We start from the raw sequence: 18790 nt of genomic DNA, 5'->3' as shown, positions 1-18790 counted from the left end.
TTCACGTTGAGGATGTCTGCTATAAGAGGATCTATACCAATGTTCTGGGAAGCTTTTAGGAATTGACTGCTTCTTGATCCACATTCTGCCCTTCTATAAGGGATGCATTGCAGGGCATCTTACAGCACCGTAGGCTGAAGTTGGTTGGAGGTTTTCATATAAAGCAGGAACTTCATAGTATAGTGCATATGCAAATATATTTCGGAATAATACATCAGTAAGATCTACAAGAAATGGGTCAATTACTTTGAGTTAAATTTAGGCAGTAAGTAAGAATAATTCCTTTGAGAAATTCAGCACTTGGTGATATACTTGTTCATTATCCTGTGTGAATTTATTAAAAGAATAATGCTGGTATTTCTAAACTTCCATTTGTGCTTAAAATCCTGTAGATCCCTTTACTGATCTTTTGTATGCTTTTATTTATTCTTGAAGCTTCATCAGTAGAAGTTACGGCTTTAGTGTCTGAGAAATAATATTGTCTTATGAAGCCCTGCATATTGAATTGTTATTTTTCTGAATAGTTGCTGTTATTCACAATGAGAATGAAACCAGTCTTTGAAACAGCACTCTGGGGGCCTGGCCCTGTACCTCAAATATCCTGCAGAGCTGGCCTGGGGTGCTGTTTCATGTAGAACAGACGAGATATTAGAGGCTCTTATCCCAGGGTTGGTATTCTGCTTTATTCTTAGGCTTCCATGTGGTCACAGCGGGAGAGCAGGATAAAGAGGAAGTTCCAAACTGGGGCACAGGTTTTTAAGGGTCAGGAAAGGGGAGGGGTCAGCCTTGGCTTCAGGCCAATCCCATCGCAGGGGTCAGTCCATTGGTCTTGCAGGGGTTACAGGGTTAAAGGGACATACCATTCTTAAAACAGTAGGGTATTGGGTTACAACATCTCACCCTTTTTTTGTTTAAAAGAAGAGAGAAAGGTATTAGGTTGTTAAAAGGAAAACAAACATTTTAAAACACGTTAAAAGTCTCTGAGTCTGCCGGAAGGTTGTCTTGTGTGTTGGTTCTCTCTCCTCTCCGGCGGCGTCTTCTTTTCGAAGCAACTGCGACTTGCTTCTCTCCCTCTTCAGCTGGAGCTGGCTGTTTGGGGACAAAAGGCTTCACCCATTTCTGAGGAATCCACCGAGGGCCTGAGGAAGTGGATACGCACGCATAACCACGTCCCCAGGTAACAAGCTCATAGGGACCTTTGGTTTCCCAGGTTTCTGGATCTCTAATCAAAACTGGTGGATGCTGAGACAGTTTGAACTGTTTGCCACTGTTAAAATGACAAACCACAGGTGGATTCATGTTTTCAAATGAACAGTTCAAGAAATTGATAGTGAACAGGGCTTTACACAGTTTCTGCTGTGGAGACATCCACACAGTTGAACTGCTCTGTCTAGCCAGAACGTGCTTGAGTGTCTGATGTGCACGCTCAATCACAGCTTGGCCTGTGGGGGAGTGGGGGATGCCGGTCTTATGTTCCACTCCCCACTGCTGGACAAATTCCAGAAACTCCCTGGACACATACGCTGGGCCATTATCTGTTTTGATTTCCTTAGGGATCCCCAATACTGAAAAAGCTTGCACTAGGTGTTGTTTGGCATGCACAGCTCTTTCTCCTGCGTGGGCAGAGGCATAAACCGCACCTGAATATGTGTCAATGCTTACATGAACGTATTTGAGGCAACCAAAACTGGGAATGTGTGTGATGTCTGTCTGCCACACCTCACAGCTGCCAAGGCCTCGGGGGTTAACCCCTGCACCTAGTGATGGCATGGCCTGGAGCTGGCAGCTGGGACAGGTGGCCACAATGGCTCAAGCCTGACTCCGTGTTAGCTTGAACTGACGGATCAGACCTGGCACATTCTGATGGTATTGCTGGTGGCTCAGCTTTACCTGTTGGAAAATGTCTGGGAGGCGTGCTTGTTCTGCTGGGGTGGCAAGGGAGTCTGCCTGACGATTCCCTTCTGCGATCTCATCTGGTAAATCGGTGTGTGACCTCACATGCATCACATAAAACGGATGTTCTCTATGAGAAATCAGATAGATTAGTTTTGACAGCAACCTGAAAAGCTGCTCATTGTCAACCTCTTTGAGCACTGCCTGCTCCGCCCTGGACACTACCCCCGCTACATAAGCTGAGTGTGTTACCAAGTTGATTGGCTCTGAGAACTTCTCAAAAGCTCTTACCACTGCAGCCAGTTCAGCTACCTGAGGCGAACCCTCCACAAACTCAACATCAGCTTCCCAATGCTGAGTCTGAGGATTTCTCCAAGTCATCACCAACTTGTGGGAAGCCCCAGAAGCGTCTGTGAACACTGTGAGAGCTTTGAGTGGTCTCTGACTCCTCTTCTCGCGAGGAATGAGGTGGAATTCCTCATTGAACAGCTTGTGAGACGGGGCGTGGACTGATACTTGTCCACTGTAGCTGTCCAGAGACAACTGGAGACTGGCATTGCTCTGGAGCAAGTGCTTGAATACCTCCTTTGTCAGCCTCTCAGGAGAGTTCCTTCCCTCCTCAGAGAGTTTGACTGGAAGGTGAATACATGTAAAGTCACAACCTGCCAGCTCATACAGTCTCATCCTTGCCTTACGAATCAGCTGAGCTATGAGTTCTTGTGGCTTTGTGATGGTTTTGGATCTTTGGTGGGAGAGGAAGACCCGCTCTATGATTAAGAGCGAATGTCTCTGCCTCTCGATCCATTGGAATATCAAACCGTGTAAGTGTGGTAGTTTTCCCAGAATTATGAATTTGAAAGGCAGTTCAGGCTTGTAGCGATGAGCCTGCCTCTCTGCTAGAGCTTTCTGTACCTTTTTGATTGCAGTTTTTGCCTCTGGGGTCAGTTCCCTGGGAGAAATCAGCTCTCTCTCCCCCTTCAATAAATAGAAAAGGGGCTCTAGGTCCTCATTAGTGAGGCCTAGCCAGGGCCTAACCCAATTCAAAGACCCACACAAGGAATGGAGATCTGCTAAGGTTTTTGGGTTACAATTAATGTCCAATTTCTGAGGAACAATGGTCCTTGCAGTGATTTCCAGGCCCAGGTACTTCCAAGGTGGCATCCTTTGGACTTTATCCTCCTGCAATTGAAATCCAGCAGAGGTTAAAACCTTAACCACTAGGTCAAGCGTGTGTTGGAGTATAGAGTCATCAGGGGCACGCACAAGCAAGTAATCTACATAATGTAGGATAGGATGAGAGCTTCCTTTCTCTGAGCATGCACTGGAGACAGCAATGAGGCCACATACCACTGGCATATGAAAGGACTACACTTCATCCCTTGAGGGAGCACCTTCCAGGGGTAGCGCTTCATTGGGGCTTCTCTGTTGATGGTAGGAACAGAGAAGGCAAACCGTGGAGCATCTGCTGGGTGTAAAGGGATTTGAAAGAAACAGTCCTTAATATCTAAAACTGCCAATTTCCAATTTTGAGGGAGCATCGTTGGAGAGGGCATCCCTGGTTGAAGTGATCCCATGTCTGCTATAATTTTGTTTATTTCCCGGAGATCATGTAACAATCTCCATTTCTCCTTCCTTTATTTCTTAATTACAAATACCGGGAAATTCCAAGGGCTTGTAGTTTCTTCTATGTGTCCTTTTGCCAATTGTTCTGCTACAAGCTCCTCCAGCGCCTTAAGTTTTTCTTTACTCATCGACCACTGAGCTGTCCAGACTGGTGAATCATCTAACCATGTCAATTTGTGGGCAGGGCGCTCCTCAGTGGCCGCCTTTAAAAATCCTGAGAACTTTTGGGGATTACCATTTTCATTCCCCACTGAGACATGGTATCTCTTCCCCACAGGGGGCGCTTATAGTCTGTAACAAACGGACGGACACTAGCTATTTTTCCATCCGGCCCCTCAATTTGCACGATGCTTTTTGATATTTTAACCAATTTGATTCCTCCTATACCTTGGATTTTGCCTGCCACGGGTTGTAATTCCCATTGTGATGGCCACATCCTTTCAGGTATGATCGTCACATCTGCCCCTGTGTCCAGCACCCCCTCCACATGGAGATGGTCTGAACCATGGGTCAGATTGCATGCCAGAGAGGGTTTTTCCTCACCCACCACCTCTGCCCAATAGACTTCAGGTGATTTTCCTTCTGCTGTGATTTCCTTTGGAACAGGAATGGCCTGGGCGAGGATTTGCCCCTCGTTCAGGTAATAAGGTGGTTGTGAGCAGCGTGCTAAGAGAATGAAACCTGAGACATTTTCCTTCTTGGATAATGGAAGTAATTCCATCTCCAAGGGTGTGTGTGCTGTGTCCCCCATAACTAAATACTCACAGTGCAGTTCCAAATGCAACAATGTCAGGTCCAGTGAAGTGCTAGACAGATCCACTGTAATTGCTGTCCACTCTGTTGACATAAAACAAACACCTTTAGTGGTCTTAAGACTGAGACGACCAAAAGGCGTCCAACCCTTGCTAATTGAATATTTAACCTTAATGCTATCATTAATCCCCACACCATTTGTCCCGTCCTCCCCCTTATTTTTAAAGAGAGAGGTTTTTTCCCGTGTGGAACCCGCAGTATTTATATCTTCACGCGTGATGATATTTATGGCGGGTACGCACTGTACACCTAGTTTTTTTGTTTGTTGGTCTTCTTCTGTTTCTGGCTGTGTGGGCAGTCCCTTGCATAGTGTCCTGTTTTCTTGCACTGGAAGCAGGTGATGTGCTGCAGCTGCTGTGGTGGTACCGGTTGCTTCCTTGGTCCTGGTGTCATAGCTGCTGCAGATCGTGAGTGTGCTGGTCCTGGATTTCTCTCTGGTGCACTGAACAGTTCTGCTTTTCTGGTGCAGGCTTCTATCATCTGTGCTAAGCTAGGTGGTGGGTCGAGGGGAAGACTAAGTATGACCCTGCGACATGATTCATTAGCGTTTTTCTGAGCCATCTCCTTTAATATCTCTGCCTGCACCTTTGGGTCCGAGACTTGTCTCTCCACCTGTGCACGGAGGTGATCCAGAAACTGCAAGAAACTTTCTGAAGGAAACTGTTTAATATTAACATAACTACCTGTAACTTCAGCAGTAGGTAATTGATGGAAAGCTTTTTCTGCTGCTAGAGAGATCTTATCCAAAACAAATTGAGTTAATAAACGTGCCTGTTTATCAGGGTTTTCAAATTGTCCCTCTCCTGTTAGGTGTTCCTGTGTAATATCATTATTATCCTCATCTTTTGCACTTTCTGGGCTTTGTTGTAGTTCTTGCAAAAGCACTCTTAAAGATCTTTTCCAAATACTTTCCCATAAATCGAATTCAGAAGGGGATAACAAACATCTGAATAAATCCTTAATATCATTAGGTACCATCTCATTAGAACTAAATGTTGCTCTTAAAAATCCTTTAAACATTTCACTGTGTCTGCCAAATTCTCTTTGAACCTTACAAATTTCCTTTTTATCTTGGTATGTTAGTGGTTGATATGTTCTCCTGCCATTTCTCCTACCCATATAAATGACAGGAGCCACAGACGGAATCTGGGTTTCCAGATCCAGGGTTTTAGGGATCAGCACTACTCCTCTCTCTGCTCTGGGCTGTGTTATCTGTTGATAATGTGCCTCCACAGAGACAGTGTCCTCAGCGATGGGCGGTGCCGAGGGCCTTATCTCAGAGGGAGGTTGTGTAAAAGCTGTAGAACCAGTTCTCCCACACCCACCCCCACCCCCCTCTGTGCTCACCTGATAGCTTGGGGGAAGGGATGGCAAAACCTGAATAGAGTGAGAATTGCCCTGAAAACCCAGGGGCCAGGATGGGTTTGGGGAGGGGTTTGAGGGTGTTAGCAGGGGAGAAGGAGTATTATGGGAAGAAGAAGAGTTGAGAGCCATGTGGCTGGAGCCATGTTGGGGTTTGCTTTCAGCCTCAGTAGTAAAAGACACGTGGCTGTCAGCCTGAGTTAGAGAGACAGAGGAGTCAGATTTCTTAGGTGAAGAGGGGATAACACATGCAGAGGGACAGATACAAGAACTGGTTGACTCTGAAGCAGTTTGCTGTGGCTGGCTGTTATTTTCTGTTTGGAGTAACAGTTTTCTAATTTGCAAAAATATTGGGATGAATATTAAGGCTTTTTTATCTCCATTTTCGACTTTTAAAGTTAATAAATCTCCAATTTCATTCCAAAATAAAACCGAATTAATATCTTCCAAATTAAGATCAGATCTTTCTACAGACAGCTACTTAGCAAAGCATTCTAGTTTTCTGTTAGTAATATGCACATTTACAATCTTTAAAAGTTCTCTAATTTGTGAAGCCACGCTCTTTTTCAAATTAGAATGCTGGGAGCTCATATTTCCACAGCAAGTTACTCTAATATCTCACTACAATGCACAGTTAAAACACAGTAAGAGAAGGCTGCTAGCTGCTGGCAAAACTGGCACCTCCCCCACAGAGACTGTCTGGCTGCAGCAAAAACAGCGCCTCTCTTTGAAATCAGTTGTCTGGCGTGATACTGTACACACGGCAGAAACTGTTTCAAGGCGGCCTTGCTACCTCCACCAGTGTCTCCGGCTGCATACAGCTCCAAACCCCCAGGGAGGACGCTGTGCAGCCCAGCTCCCCGCACCTCAATGTTACAGAAAAAGCACCTCAAAATCCTCCTCCCCACGGAGGAAAATTTATACTTACCAATCTCTGCGAAGTACCAAGGAGCTGAAAAACTGTACTTTGTAATCTGTTCCGAAATCTGCTCACCCTTGGGCTGGATGAGTTGTAGATTCCCCCCCTGTAAGCTAGACCTGCTAGAAAGCAAGTTTCGCCCACAGGGCAGTTGACTTCCTGTCGGCTTCCTAACCCTTCAAGGGTCACAGCCTCTCACGTGGGTTTTAATTTAAAAAGCCCCACGGACCGGGCGCTAACTGAAACAGCACTCTGGGGGCCTGGCCCTGTACCTCAAATATCCTGCAGAGCTGGCCTGGGGTGCTGTTTCATGTAGAACAGACGAGATATTAGAGGCTCTTTATCCCAGGGTTGGTATCCTGTTTTATTCTTAGGCTTCCATGTGGTCAGAGTGGGAGATGAGGATAAAGAGGAAGTTCCAAACCGGGGCACAGGTTTTTAAGGGTCAGGAAAGGGGAGGGGTCAGCCTTGGCTTCAGGCCAATCCCATCACAGGGGTCAGTCCATTGGTCTTGCAGGGGTTACAGGGTTAAAGGGACATACCATTCTTAAAACAGTAGGGTATTGGGTTACAACAAGTCTTTACTCTTAAAAACTGAGTAATGGCTTTATTTTCTTTAGAACCAATGGAAGATACCTATTTTGGAGGAGAACTGTTCTTCAGTAATTTCCCTGAGGAAGGCTATTCTGATGCAGCAGATTTGACAGATAACTTTTAGTGATTAAAATCAGCCATAGAAAACACATGGTACCAAAGTGTGGTTTTGTGCATATTGTCACCTCTGCTCAATAAAGATGTTAAGGATGATGATAAGTAGAATCTCTGTATATATTTAGGAGAAAGACAAACTCTCATTTTCTTTTCCTTACTTGCTGAGCTAAGATGTGTGTAAATAAACAGATGATGCCTGGTACATTTACATCCCTAAGAGGAGCTGACTTAGAGAAACTTCTTTAGAACTATTCCCAAACACTTGGACTAAAACTAGGGCTGGATCAGCTTCTCTGAAAAGTGAGGGATCAGGAGGACAAAGCAAATGTGTCACATGCACAGATTTCTTGTTGTATCTGGGAGTATTAATAGAGGAAGCTGAACCAGTCTGAACCCTTTTTGCTGCTGCGGCCCCTGCAGTTGGTAAGCCTACAGCTGCAGTTTGAAAGACAGAGGAAGGCCACTGTTTCTCAGCTATTTTATGTTTTTTGTAGATGTACAGTAAGTAGGCTGTTTTGACTCATATTCTCTGTAACATATCCTGATTTTTCATGGTATCTTAGGAAAGTTATTATATAATAGAATAGTTTTAATACATGTTAGTTAATTTAATACATGTTAATGAATTAGGATATAGAGTATCCTAGGGAGTATTTACTTCATATGTGAGTTTCTTACATGTCTTTCACCACACATGGTTAAGATATCGAAACACCCTTAACTCTCCATAACACAGGCATAGTGGCTAGAGTTAGGAAACATAACATCCATGATTTCTTTAACATTAATTTACTGTTATTTGGGATTCTTAAACTTCACTGTCGGTAGGATTCAGCCTAAACTTCTTGCCTTGTTTATCCACCTGGTATCACCATTATGGTTTTTATTTGAAACTGTTGCAACTTTCTTGCCTTAGCATAGGTTTTGTCAAGGGAAAAAATAATTGGAATGTGCAGTGTTCTCAAAATTTTTGCTATTTGCAGATACAATAATAAAAATGTCACAAGACACGTGTTTTTTAAGGGATGAGGAAAAACACTTAAATTATGGACATGATAGAACTAGTGTTTGAAAAATTGGAACATTAGAAAGCTTCTTGAGACAGCAGCCTCTCTTGATTTATCTGAGAAATATTGTAGTGTTATATTAATCTCCACTAATATAAACAGAGCTTTTCTTGGAAGTATCTAATTAGGCAAAGTTCAGAATAGGTAAGTAATATAGCAATATTGTAAATTTTAGACTTAAATTTCACATTAAATATAGATTGAATGAGCACAATTCTTGCCATTTCTTCCTACAAAGACTGGCATGTTTTTAAAAAGAAGTTGAAGTTGTAAAGCACATGCCTTAAGGAAATAAACTAAAGCCTAAATTTCTTCTTAAGCACCATAGGATGTTTGGCTTGCAAATATTTTTCTAAGAAATAAACCCTTACTTGGTTCTGTTTAAACAAAGACATGCCAGTGAAATCCCTTTCATCTGTAGAATAACCATTTCCTTTCAGTGAGACAACTGATCTTTTCCAAGTGTATCTAATAATTAAGCCTAATTCAAAAATATATTGCTTGCTGAAATATGTATTTTCCCAAATCACATGATAGGTCATTGCTGTACTAAATTGTCCTGGTTTAGGGGACCGTATTGCCAGAAAATAAAAAGGCGAGAGCTTTTTCCAAAAATGGAGTGGGAAAATTCCCTCCCTCCCAGTTTACTATAATTTGAAAATTAAGGGTTTCTCAGGCAAAAGGTATGGGTTTAGGAATAACAGTTCTTTACTGATATATCTACAAGATGAAACAAGAACAACATCAGCTATGAAAAGATCAGTGACAAAACAGAACGAAACTCAGTCTTTTGTCCAGTCAGACGCTCTTTCTCCTCCGCACGGTCCCGGTGGAGTGGGGGCGGAGTGGCCTTCTCTCTTCTCTCAGTCGTGGGAACTGCAGGAGCAGGCAGGCGGCAGCGGCAGGGGTGAGTCCCAGGTGGGAGAAGGGCGAAGGCAAAAAAACCTCCTGTCACCGTTTGCATCCAGGTTCTCAGCGCTGTTCTCAGAAGCAGGAAGCTGTAGCAGTGTCGGAGTGCAGGGGCCTGGTCACACCATGGAGAAAAGGAACTTCTCTCCTCCATGTTCTGGCCCAGCGAGCACGAGTGGCCCCAGGACAAAGCAACTTACAGCTATTCATCCCCACCCCCTCTTTTGTCTTGAGTAATTAGAAACCAGGGAGTTGCCTGGCCAGGTTCCTTTAACATGCTAATGAAAAAAATTTTCTCCACCAAGGGAAAGAGTAAAAACTCCCCCAACCCCCAACATAAATCACCTATCACTCTGAAATCTGTGTGTGCTTCTTCTGTCTTGTTCTTCAATTTGCTAAATTTGTAATTTTCTAATTACAAATTAGATTACAAATGTTGACAAGAAGTGGGGTCATTTCTTTGTATCCTACCAGTCAAAAGGGATGACTGAATTACTTAGAGTTATTTTTTAAGGTTTACAAACTTTATTTTTTCTTGTCTATATACTTGTTCTGTTATTGTTATTAAACTTCATGACATCTTATTTAAATTCCTTAATTGTAGATATCAATTATTTTCTTAGTATTTGTGTAGCACTCTTTTAACTGAGACCAGTAATTTTAACTGCTTGCCTCTATTAAGTTGCAAATATGTTGTGTACGTGTGTTTTTCCTTCCATCCCATTTTTTTGTTGACGCATCTGTTCTTATTTCTTTGTAGTGACAATAACACTCTAATTACTCTCTCATAATATTTTGTATTCCTTAATTTCTCCCATTTTGGACTTTTCTCACTAGGGTGTTCTTTGTCTCCATGGCAGTGAAAGGTAGACTAGAACATTGTTCTGAGCCTTAGCATGAGATATTTTTTTTTCTCCTCTGATGGGAGAAACATACCAACATTCTTTCCATGCAACTGGCGTGATATGGTAGTTCTCATGATTATATTTGTAATTAATTTTCTCCAGGCTGAAAAATGAAACAAGTAAACAAAAACAATGTCAGCAAAAGTATAGTATCTGTTTTGTGAGTGAATCCAGGTTTTTATCCCTGACATGCTTGCTGAAAAGACATAAATTTTCCCCTTCCTGAATGAAAATTAATGAGTAGCACTTTTTTCCCCTCTTGCTGTGATTGAAAAAATGTTTTCCAAAAACTGCATAAGAGGATAGGCCTTTTAAAATCCTTTCTTTGACATTTAGTAGACCTTTAAAACCTAGAGTGTTACTGTCCTTGTGCCCTCCGTGTGTCCTTCACATCTTACAGGGCTGAATATAATGTAAGTTTCTATTGCTGCATTATACAAAAAAAGGTGGGTGGAGGGAGTGAGAGAGAACAGTTTGAAAAGATGAATTGCATGAGCTCCTATTGCTTGTGGAGTAGTGCAGCATTTGATGCAGAAGGTGCACCACAGCCCCCATTGTCTCCTTGTTCACAAAACTGTTACTTCATTGTACAAAGCTCTCTGGCTGGTCAAGCACCCTTGGTGGGGCTCTGCACTGAGTATTTCTTTCTCAGCTTTTATTTTTTAAGAAGTTAGCTGTTTATTCCAGTTTCCAGAGATCTCCTTTACACAGTTCACCATTTTTTTATCAATCCAACCCATAGTGTCACAATCATACTGTCCTTCTCCTTCAACATACCAGGGTAAATTCCCTTCAGCCCCACCTGTGATCTGAGCTCCCGTTACAATCTGCTGTTTTTCTGCTCTTGGCTATCTGTGGAGCTGTATGCAGAAGATCAGGGAGTAATTTTTGCCCTTGTTGCCTTGGGCTGGTGCATTAGTGAAGTTGCACCTGAGGAAATGGAGCAGCAACAGGTCTGTGAAATGCCTGAGGAGGCATATGAAAGCCCCATGGATGGTCTTTTACCTCACATATATAATGTACTTTTTTTCTCCTGTTGTCTAGCAAATGTATTTTAAGGCCTTCATAAGTTGAATCTTAAAAGCATAATATGATGAGCATGACCAGAACTTTTTGTATTTGTAGTGAAAAGGTGGTTCATTACTTCTTTTATTCATTATGAGAAATATGAGATGCACTTTTAAAGAAACAATGTATTAAATTTAATATTTTAAATTTTATGTTTTAAATTTTATGTTTTAAATTTTACTGGGATTTGGAAGGCTATAGTGTTTATGCTTTGGTATTAGTTCCTTCCTTTTCAAAATGTTTTTCAGTATTTTCTCTGTATTTCTGAATATATGCTTTATGAGCATTTGTTATTTATTGGCAAATGATTTCGAGTACTGTGCTATTCGAACTTGCTGTTAGTAATGCTGCTAGTACCAAATAGACAGCATCCGCAGAAATCTTACCTGAATGGGAGCTGTGCAGCAGAGAGGGCTGAAAAGCGGTGGCTCCTAGCCCGGTGTCATCTATGGTACTAAAAACACGAGGCAAAGGAAGGGAGCAGGACAAACATTAAATATGGGGAGCTGAGTGCCAGAGTCTCTGGAAGCAGCTATTGATTCTAATTGTGCTTTGCCAGCCCCATGAATACAGGCCCCAGGAGCACACAGCCCAGGAGCCGGAGCCCTGGAGGAAGCTGATGTCGGCCTCCCTGGAGGCTGGCACTGAGCAGCAAACCAGGAAAAATGTCCTTTCACCTGTCAGTCCTGCACCCCGCTTGTGGGGGCTGGGTGCCAGACAAGCAGGAAAGGAGTTTCTGCAGCAAGGCTCTGTCTTGCCTGCAGGTGTTTAGGTCTTTCTCTGCCAGATGAGCAATGCTTTTTAACCTCTGGGGGTGGTTCATTATTTTTGAGTTTTTCTGATCTTGGTTCTTTGAGTTACTAAACTGATTATTACCTTGACTTCTTGATTCTCAGAAGTATTGTTGCGAAGGGCCACTACCTTTATCTGTGTCCGAGTCCTTTGTGCACTGAACTCTTGGTGGTTTTGGCTAAACTAATTAAGTTTATATAACTAATATATATAACTATCTAATATATAACTAATTATGTTTTATATAACTGGAGACTTAATCTGGAGTCAAAGCTGGCAGAACTCACCATTTTGCTAGCCTATAAATATCTTCTGGACTTGTATTCTAATTTCACATGTGTAATAAATGCGATTTTAATTTTTTTTATCTGGTTCAGGTTTCCTCCAGAAGGGTTCCTGCTCTGTACAGTTCTTAAATGTGGCTTTATGGGAAGCATAGCAGGTATTTCAACTGATGAGAAAAGGGAGATCCCGTTGAGTGGAAAGTAATAAGCCAAAAAATGTCCTAGATAATCCCTGCCCTCCTGAGACTAGTTCTGTCCTTAGTTCTTCTGTAGACCTGTAGCTTTATGACATCATGTAAGGTCTGACAGATCAAGCAGCCTCCTGAATGCATCTGGGACAATCAATAAAAAATGTGCTAAGGAGGCCGTGGTCCATCCTGACTTCTTGCCTTCACAGATGTTCTGAGATACATGAGGTGCTGTGATAGTAAATAGGGTTCTGGCTAGTGTGGTATCTGCCTTATTCTCATGTGTGCACGATCCTGCATTTAATGGGCTGAGCTCACACTCCACATTTGTACAGCAGAGAGCTCACACGGCTTGTGATAGATCGGGTGCCTGTGCACGTCAGCAGAGATGAAAAACAGCATCTGATAGGCAAGTGAGTATCCATATGCTGCTGAACAGCTTGTCTGCATCCTGGATGAGAATTCCAGACTGGCTCAGGTTTCAGAGTGAGGAATTTTCCAGTACATAAGCATTATGTGTTTTCCTGGTGCAACTTACGGTTCCTCAGTTATGGTTTATGTTTTGGGGTAGTCCTCTCATTAGACGTGTTTCCTAGTTACTCTGTGTATGCTGTCTGTGGCCCTCATTTATTTAAGGAAACGACTGAATTTAGGCCTGGTGGATTTCCCATATGATGGCAGCTTTGTTGTTGTCTCATCCTTTTATTCCTGTAACAGTTCTCCATGTGACCAGCAATTTAATGCTTCGTAGGATAATGACAATCTCACTGACATTAGACCGAAGGTCCTGGAGCAAAATACAAGTGGAAAAAGATTTCTGCACAACGTTTTGTGCTTTCATTTTCCAGCACTGGGAAGAGGTTGCAGAGATACCAGATGACAACCCTACCTCTGCTCTTTCAGTGAGACTTAGGATACAAGTATCTGTTACTGAGTCACTGGGGAGGTTTGGCGTGGGGCAGATGAGTGAAATCCTCTGCTATTGGACTGGTGCAAAGATGTGAAGAGGAGATACTTAGTGAGCTCATTTGCTGCAGAAGTGAGGCAAAGGGAGAGAGAGCTGTGGTGTGGGACAGTTGGCTGAACTGAATTGGCTTGTTGGAGTCTGAAAACAGCATAGCAACCAAATAGCAAAGTCCTAACCTAAAAGAGGTAAAGAGCTTTCATGTCAGATGAGAAGCAGATGTGTGTACTTGAGATGCAGATAGAAGAATTGGAATGGAAAGCCCATTAAGAACTCCTTGAAATTAAAAAGAGTGAAATACTCAATAGGAAAACAGCTAATGGCAGTGAGGAAAAAAATCTGAATCTAATACTGTAGGTTTTAAGTTTTTAGGGAGCATGTGCAGCCAGAAAAACTTTTGCTTCTAAAATTGTCAGACGCAATTCCATGTCCCCCATATTGAAGTATGTAACTCTTCTTTGTGAAAAATAAGCTGACCCCTCTGTAGGAGTAGGGAGATGTTTTGTATGTATATAAATACATGCAGATTTATTTTTTGCATTATGGAAAGTCGTATAAAATCTGAGTGGAATTTTATATAGGCAGAATTAAGTTTGCTGTAGAACAATGTTCAGGAAATCTTGTATTTCCTGCTTTGGAAATTGTTAGAAGTATTGTTTCTTGAAAGGTTATTACAAATAAAGCCTGACATTTTGCAGTTGCCTGTTAGACTTCTTCTAAAATTGGTGGTTTGCAAGTCACATAACAATATCCCTGTGCTGCAGTAGTGAAGTTGTATTTCAATAAAATATAAAGATAATTATAAGTTCAGAAAACTGCTTCAGTTTTAGTAAATTCTCTGTTACAAATCAGCTTTTATTTTAATATATTAGCTTTTATTGTATAGGCCATACTAGAGGTAAAATATTGAATATAAAACAAGGGCTGAGTTTTTTTAATCCAGTTTTTCAGGTCAACCTTGGTTTGAAAATGTGAGGAAACTTCCTTATCCATGGACACTTGCTATTCTCTGAGTCACTCATCAAGTGTGTATTACTGTGTTCTCTGGAATTTAGGTTTCTCTTCAAATTATGGCAGTATCTACAGAAAATGTTGTAGAGGAGAGATCAGTTAAATATTGTAACTAATGTGCTGAAGAGAAAAGTAATAGGATCATAGATTCTGTGTCTATTGAAAGATGAAAACCTCTGCTGCATAACTACATTGCTGTGCATGGGATAGGTTTTTTGTTGACTGATTAATATTTTTTTTTCATTAAGCTTTTTTTTCTTTTAGCTTAATTAAATATGATTTTTTAAAACTTATGTAATAACTAATTTTTAAGAATATGTAAGAGTACATATAGAAGAATATTGAAGTCCAAAAAACGCAATAAAATGTTTAAGGCATATTTTTTCCCCCTATTTTTTAATATATTTTCTGATTTAGCTGCTGTTCTGGTTCTTTTTGTAGGGTTGTCAGATTTCCAGATGACACAGATTTTTTTTTTATAGTAAGACCTTTTCAGGAAAAAAAAAATTAGTCTCAAAGTGTATTTATAATTGTAGCATGAGCTTAAGTTCTTAGAAACACTTCATCACTCTGACCCTGAATGAGTGTAATGCTTAAACATGCATAATTTTAAGACATGGGTATTAAGCTCATTGAAATCCATCATGCCTAGCTATTAGAAGTGCTTTGTGTCTTTCAAAGAGACACTTGAAAGAAATCCTGACATTTGACATGGTTTCAAGTAGAGCAGTAAGGATGAATTTTCTGTTTAAAATGTATGAATACTTTTAGCTGGAAAATGTTGGAAAAGTAGAATGACTGCTGTTACAGATCTGTGACTTTATTCTTCATACTTTTACAACTTGTCCTTCAGCATGCTCAGGACAAAGGCAAGGAAACCCCTAAAGAAATTCTGAAGACTTAGACTTTGTCCTGAGATCCTGAGACATTGACTTTTGCATTTATAGATTGTTAAAGGATACTTCACCTAGAGATGGTGTGATGCTACGCAGCATTCGCAGTAAACTGTGTATTCCTTTAATCTGTTTTTATATTAAAATTATGAAAATAAGGCTTTGACGTTATATAATGATCTTGATTACATTCTGCAGAGACATTGAACATTATTATCATCAGACTTACTGACTGAAGATCATGAAAGGTCTGAATGTAAGAGGAAGCCAGGTTCTTATGCAGAAGGTTAAAGCGCTTCAGGAATAATTGTGAAATTGTGAAGCTGTAATTTTTTGAAACAATTTCTTTACTTAATCTGACAATTGATTAACAATTTTAATTGTTTGTAGAGGCACTTAGGGATTTTGTTCAACATATCCAATAGTGGATTTTAGTTAAGTTGCAGCTGACTGGAAAAGTTAATTCTTAAGGAAAATCAGCATAGGTATATATGGTTTATGGGTGTTCATATTTTGGATTTAAGATAGAAAACTCCATGCAAACCATTCAAACCATACAATTAAAAAGAACAAAACCGCAGACACAACCTACAAGGACAATAGAGGGGTAGGGATGTTGGGGAGAAGAATACAGAACAAAGTAGTGTTGTGTATAGATCCATACTGCTGCTTCGTCTTGAATGCTCAGCACAATTCTAGTTGTCAAGAAAACAGACTTGGAAGAGATACAGAAGGGTAACAAGAAAAGTACAGAGTTGCTTTGTAGACAGAAGTAAGCCAGCAAGACTTGTAGCAATGCCTGAGGAATATTATATTTGGGATCTGTGAAGTTGTCTGCAGTATAGAGATGAACAAGAATTGATTTATCTTCTGGATGGTTTGAGGCCAACTTGAGAACATGTAATTTATACAAGCCCCACTTGTACATTCTTCCTTAAGCAAAATGCAGGATGCTTTGCCTTAAAGGGCATATTTGTCACATTCAGGATGACTTTTATTTGAATAGCTTTATGTTCTAGATAGTCTAATTTGTGACAATTTTGATTATAACAGTCCAATTTTCTGCATGGGCTTATTGTGGATGAACATTGTTGGTTTAGTAGACATAGAAAGAGAATCTTCCACTTTGATTTTTTTTTTCAAGAATTATGAGTTTTGCCACTGTGGTGTGACTCCTGGAGCAGCATTGCCTTACAACTGGTTCAAACCTGTTCAGAACACCACTGTAGGAATAACATCATGGTGAATATTTGAAAAATATTATCATAATTGTACTTTCTGCTTACTTCTTGTGTGATTAAAAAAAATTACACACCTGTGTGTATTTTATTACCTTAAAAATATGGTAATTAAAAAGGCGAATCACATATACTGATTTGTAGATTGTTGATCTGCGCAGCACCAGAGTAAAGGAATGGGTAAGTATTGGTACAGAAATACAGCTCTATTTTACACTTCCAGATTCTGCTCATTTCTTTTTCTCTCTTTCAAAGCACAAGTTTTTGTAACGGCATTTTTACTAATAGGATATGAGCAGTCAAATACAGTTTAGGCTGCAACCCCTTTTTTTTCCTTCTCTTTTGGGATAAATACTCAAAGAGTGTTCTCTGGTTGCAAAGGGGTATTTGATGTTTGATTTTTTTTAACTTCTGACTGTGTGGCTTTGACAACTGTGTGAGATTTACATATTCTTAGTAGTTAAAATTTGTATAAATGGATTGTTTTTTACAGTGATCCTTTAGCAAGTGGGATGGAACTGCTGGTTTTGACACACACCCACTGTGTTTTGTTAAGTTTAATTTATGCAGACTTTAAAATGTTTGGTAGTGTTTTAAATATTTTGTTCTAGAGAATAGTTGGATTAAGACATAATAAAAAATAATTCCAGCCATTTTTTCGTGACACCTGTTATCTGAGATGTGCAGGTCTTGCCTATGAATTTGTAATTTGTTATCAAATTTCTCATTTTTTGAGAAATCATGCATTGAAAATATAATTAAGTTTTTCAATATCTTTGAAGTTAAAGGGCAGAAAAACTATCATAATATTTAAAAAACAATGTTGGAAACATTACCTATGTGAGTACTGTAAGACATTTTCTATTTTAAATGCTAGTGAGTAATATTTTTGAATGGTATTTTTACTTTATGAGTGATGCAAATGACCTCTGAATTGCACTGTTTTATTCTTTATAAGTAATTTGTCCCATTATGATAACTGTAATATTTTTCTCTCCTTTTTTTATTTTGCTGCTTACCTTTTCTAGGAAGTAGAGGTTGGTATGCTTCTTCTGTCTTTTATGATACTGTGTCCTTTTAATGGATTCCTTATGTTTTACTAAATTTAGATTGTTTCTCCCCCTCTAGGATGATTATTTTCGTACGTGGAGTCCGGGTAAACCGTTTGATCAAGGTAAGATTCTGCTCCTAGGTACTTGTGTGGAATAAAATTTAAGTAATTACATTTGTACTCCTGTTCTAGAATACCAACAGAATTTTGTTAATTTGTGTAATTTTCTCTGTCTTCAAAGAATTAATTTAAAGAGGACCAGAAATCATAGTTTTATGTCTGTGATATTTTCAAACATTTATTGATTATGCAAAGAGATGGAAGCATTAGAAGCCTCCAAAGTAGCTTAATGTTTCCCTTGGAAAAACATGAGGTTTCAAAGATTTTGTTTTATTTGTGTGTTTAAGTTAGGACCTCATGTCTCTCCAGTATGACATTAGATGAAAAACAGGTATGCAGTCCAATACTTGTCTTTTGCGGTCAAGAAAAAGCATTCTTAAGATTTTGAATGTCTCTATATGTATCGGATAAAAAATAATCTAGGAAACCAGTTTTGGGAGTCTGTCATGTTCAAGTGATCTGTCTTGAGGCAAAATGCAGCTGGAGCTTTGGGAATGCTGCAGTACAACAGTTTTAGGCTAAGAATACTATGAGCAAATGCAGCAAATATTCCCATTACACATTCTCTCCCCAGGCTTGAAACATAGAATTTACTGACAATATAATCCCCCTTATGTATGTTGTTTCAAAGTGTGTTGCTGCCATTTTAAACCTGCTGAGAATCTTGATACTTTTTTAAATTGCTCTGAGAAATGCTTCAGGGACTTTTTCTTTTCTAATAGTATCAGTAGCATAAATGCAACGAAAAAATGGTGCAGGGGCTTGTAAACAAGCGGCCAAGATAAAAATATTTTACGAAGATAGTGTTTATTCAATTTCAAGAACTTTCTCCATAATGGATATTGACTTGTGAGGGATATTCTTTTGTGTTAATATTAGAAAAATCTGTGGTTCACGGAATTGGTAGTTGTGCATATTATAAAAGCAAAGAATGTCTTAAATTTAAGCCCTCCAGTCCCTGAAGGCACCTGCATGAAAG

The 18790-nt window shown here is 40.1% G+C and overlaps 1 protein-coding gene across 3 annotated transcripts in view; it reads left to right on the top strand.

Moving 5' to 3' along the window:
- Positions 1 to 18790, top strand: part of SPOCK3 (SPARC (osteonectin), cwcv and kazal like domains proteoglycan 3) — a 188933-nt gene that overhangs the window by 58561 nt on the left and 111582 nt on the right. For 2 of the 3 annotated variants that reach the window (XM_033059612.1, XM_033059614.2), the window contains exons 3-4: positions 17669 to 17677; positions 17769 to 17814. In XM_033059612.1, coding sequence (XP_032915503.1) covers positions 17669 to 17677; positions 17769 to 17814 — 55 coding nt within the window. The remainder of the gene's footprint in view (positions 1 to 17668; positions 17678 to 17768; positions 17815 to 18790) is intronic. The other variant, XM_033059613.1, reaches the window with a different exon arrangement.

The sequence above is a fragment of the Catharus ustulatus genome, chromosome 5 (genome assembly GCF_009819885.2).
Source record: "Catharus ustulatus isolate bCatUst1 chromosome 5, bCatUst1.pri.v2, whole genome shotgun sequence".
NCBI lineage: Eukaryota > Metazoa > Chordata > Aves > Passeriformes > Turdidae > Catharus > Catharus ustulatus.
The sequence above is the reverse complement of the archived record's forward strand: the minus strand, read 5'-3'. Positions and strand labels throughout refer to the sequence as shown.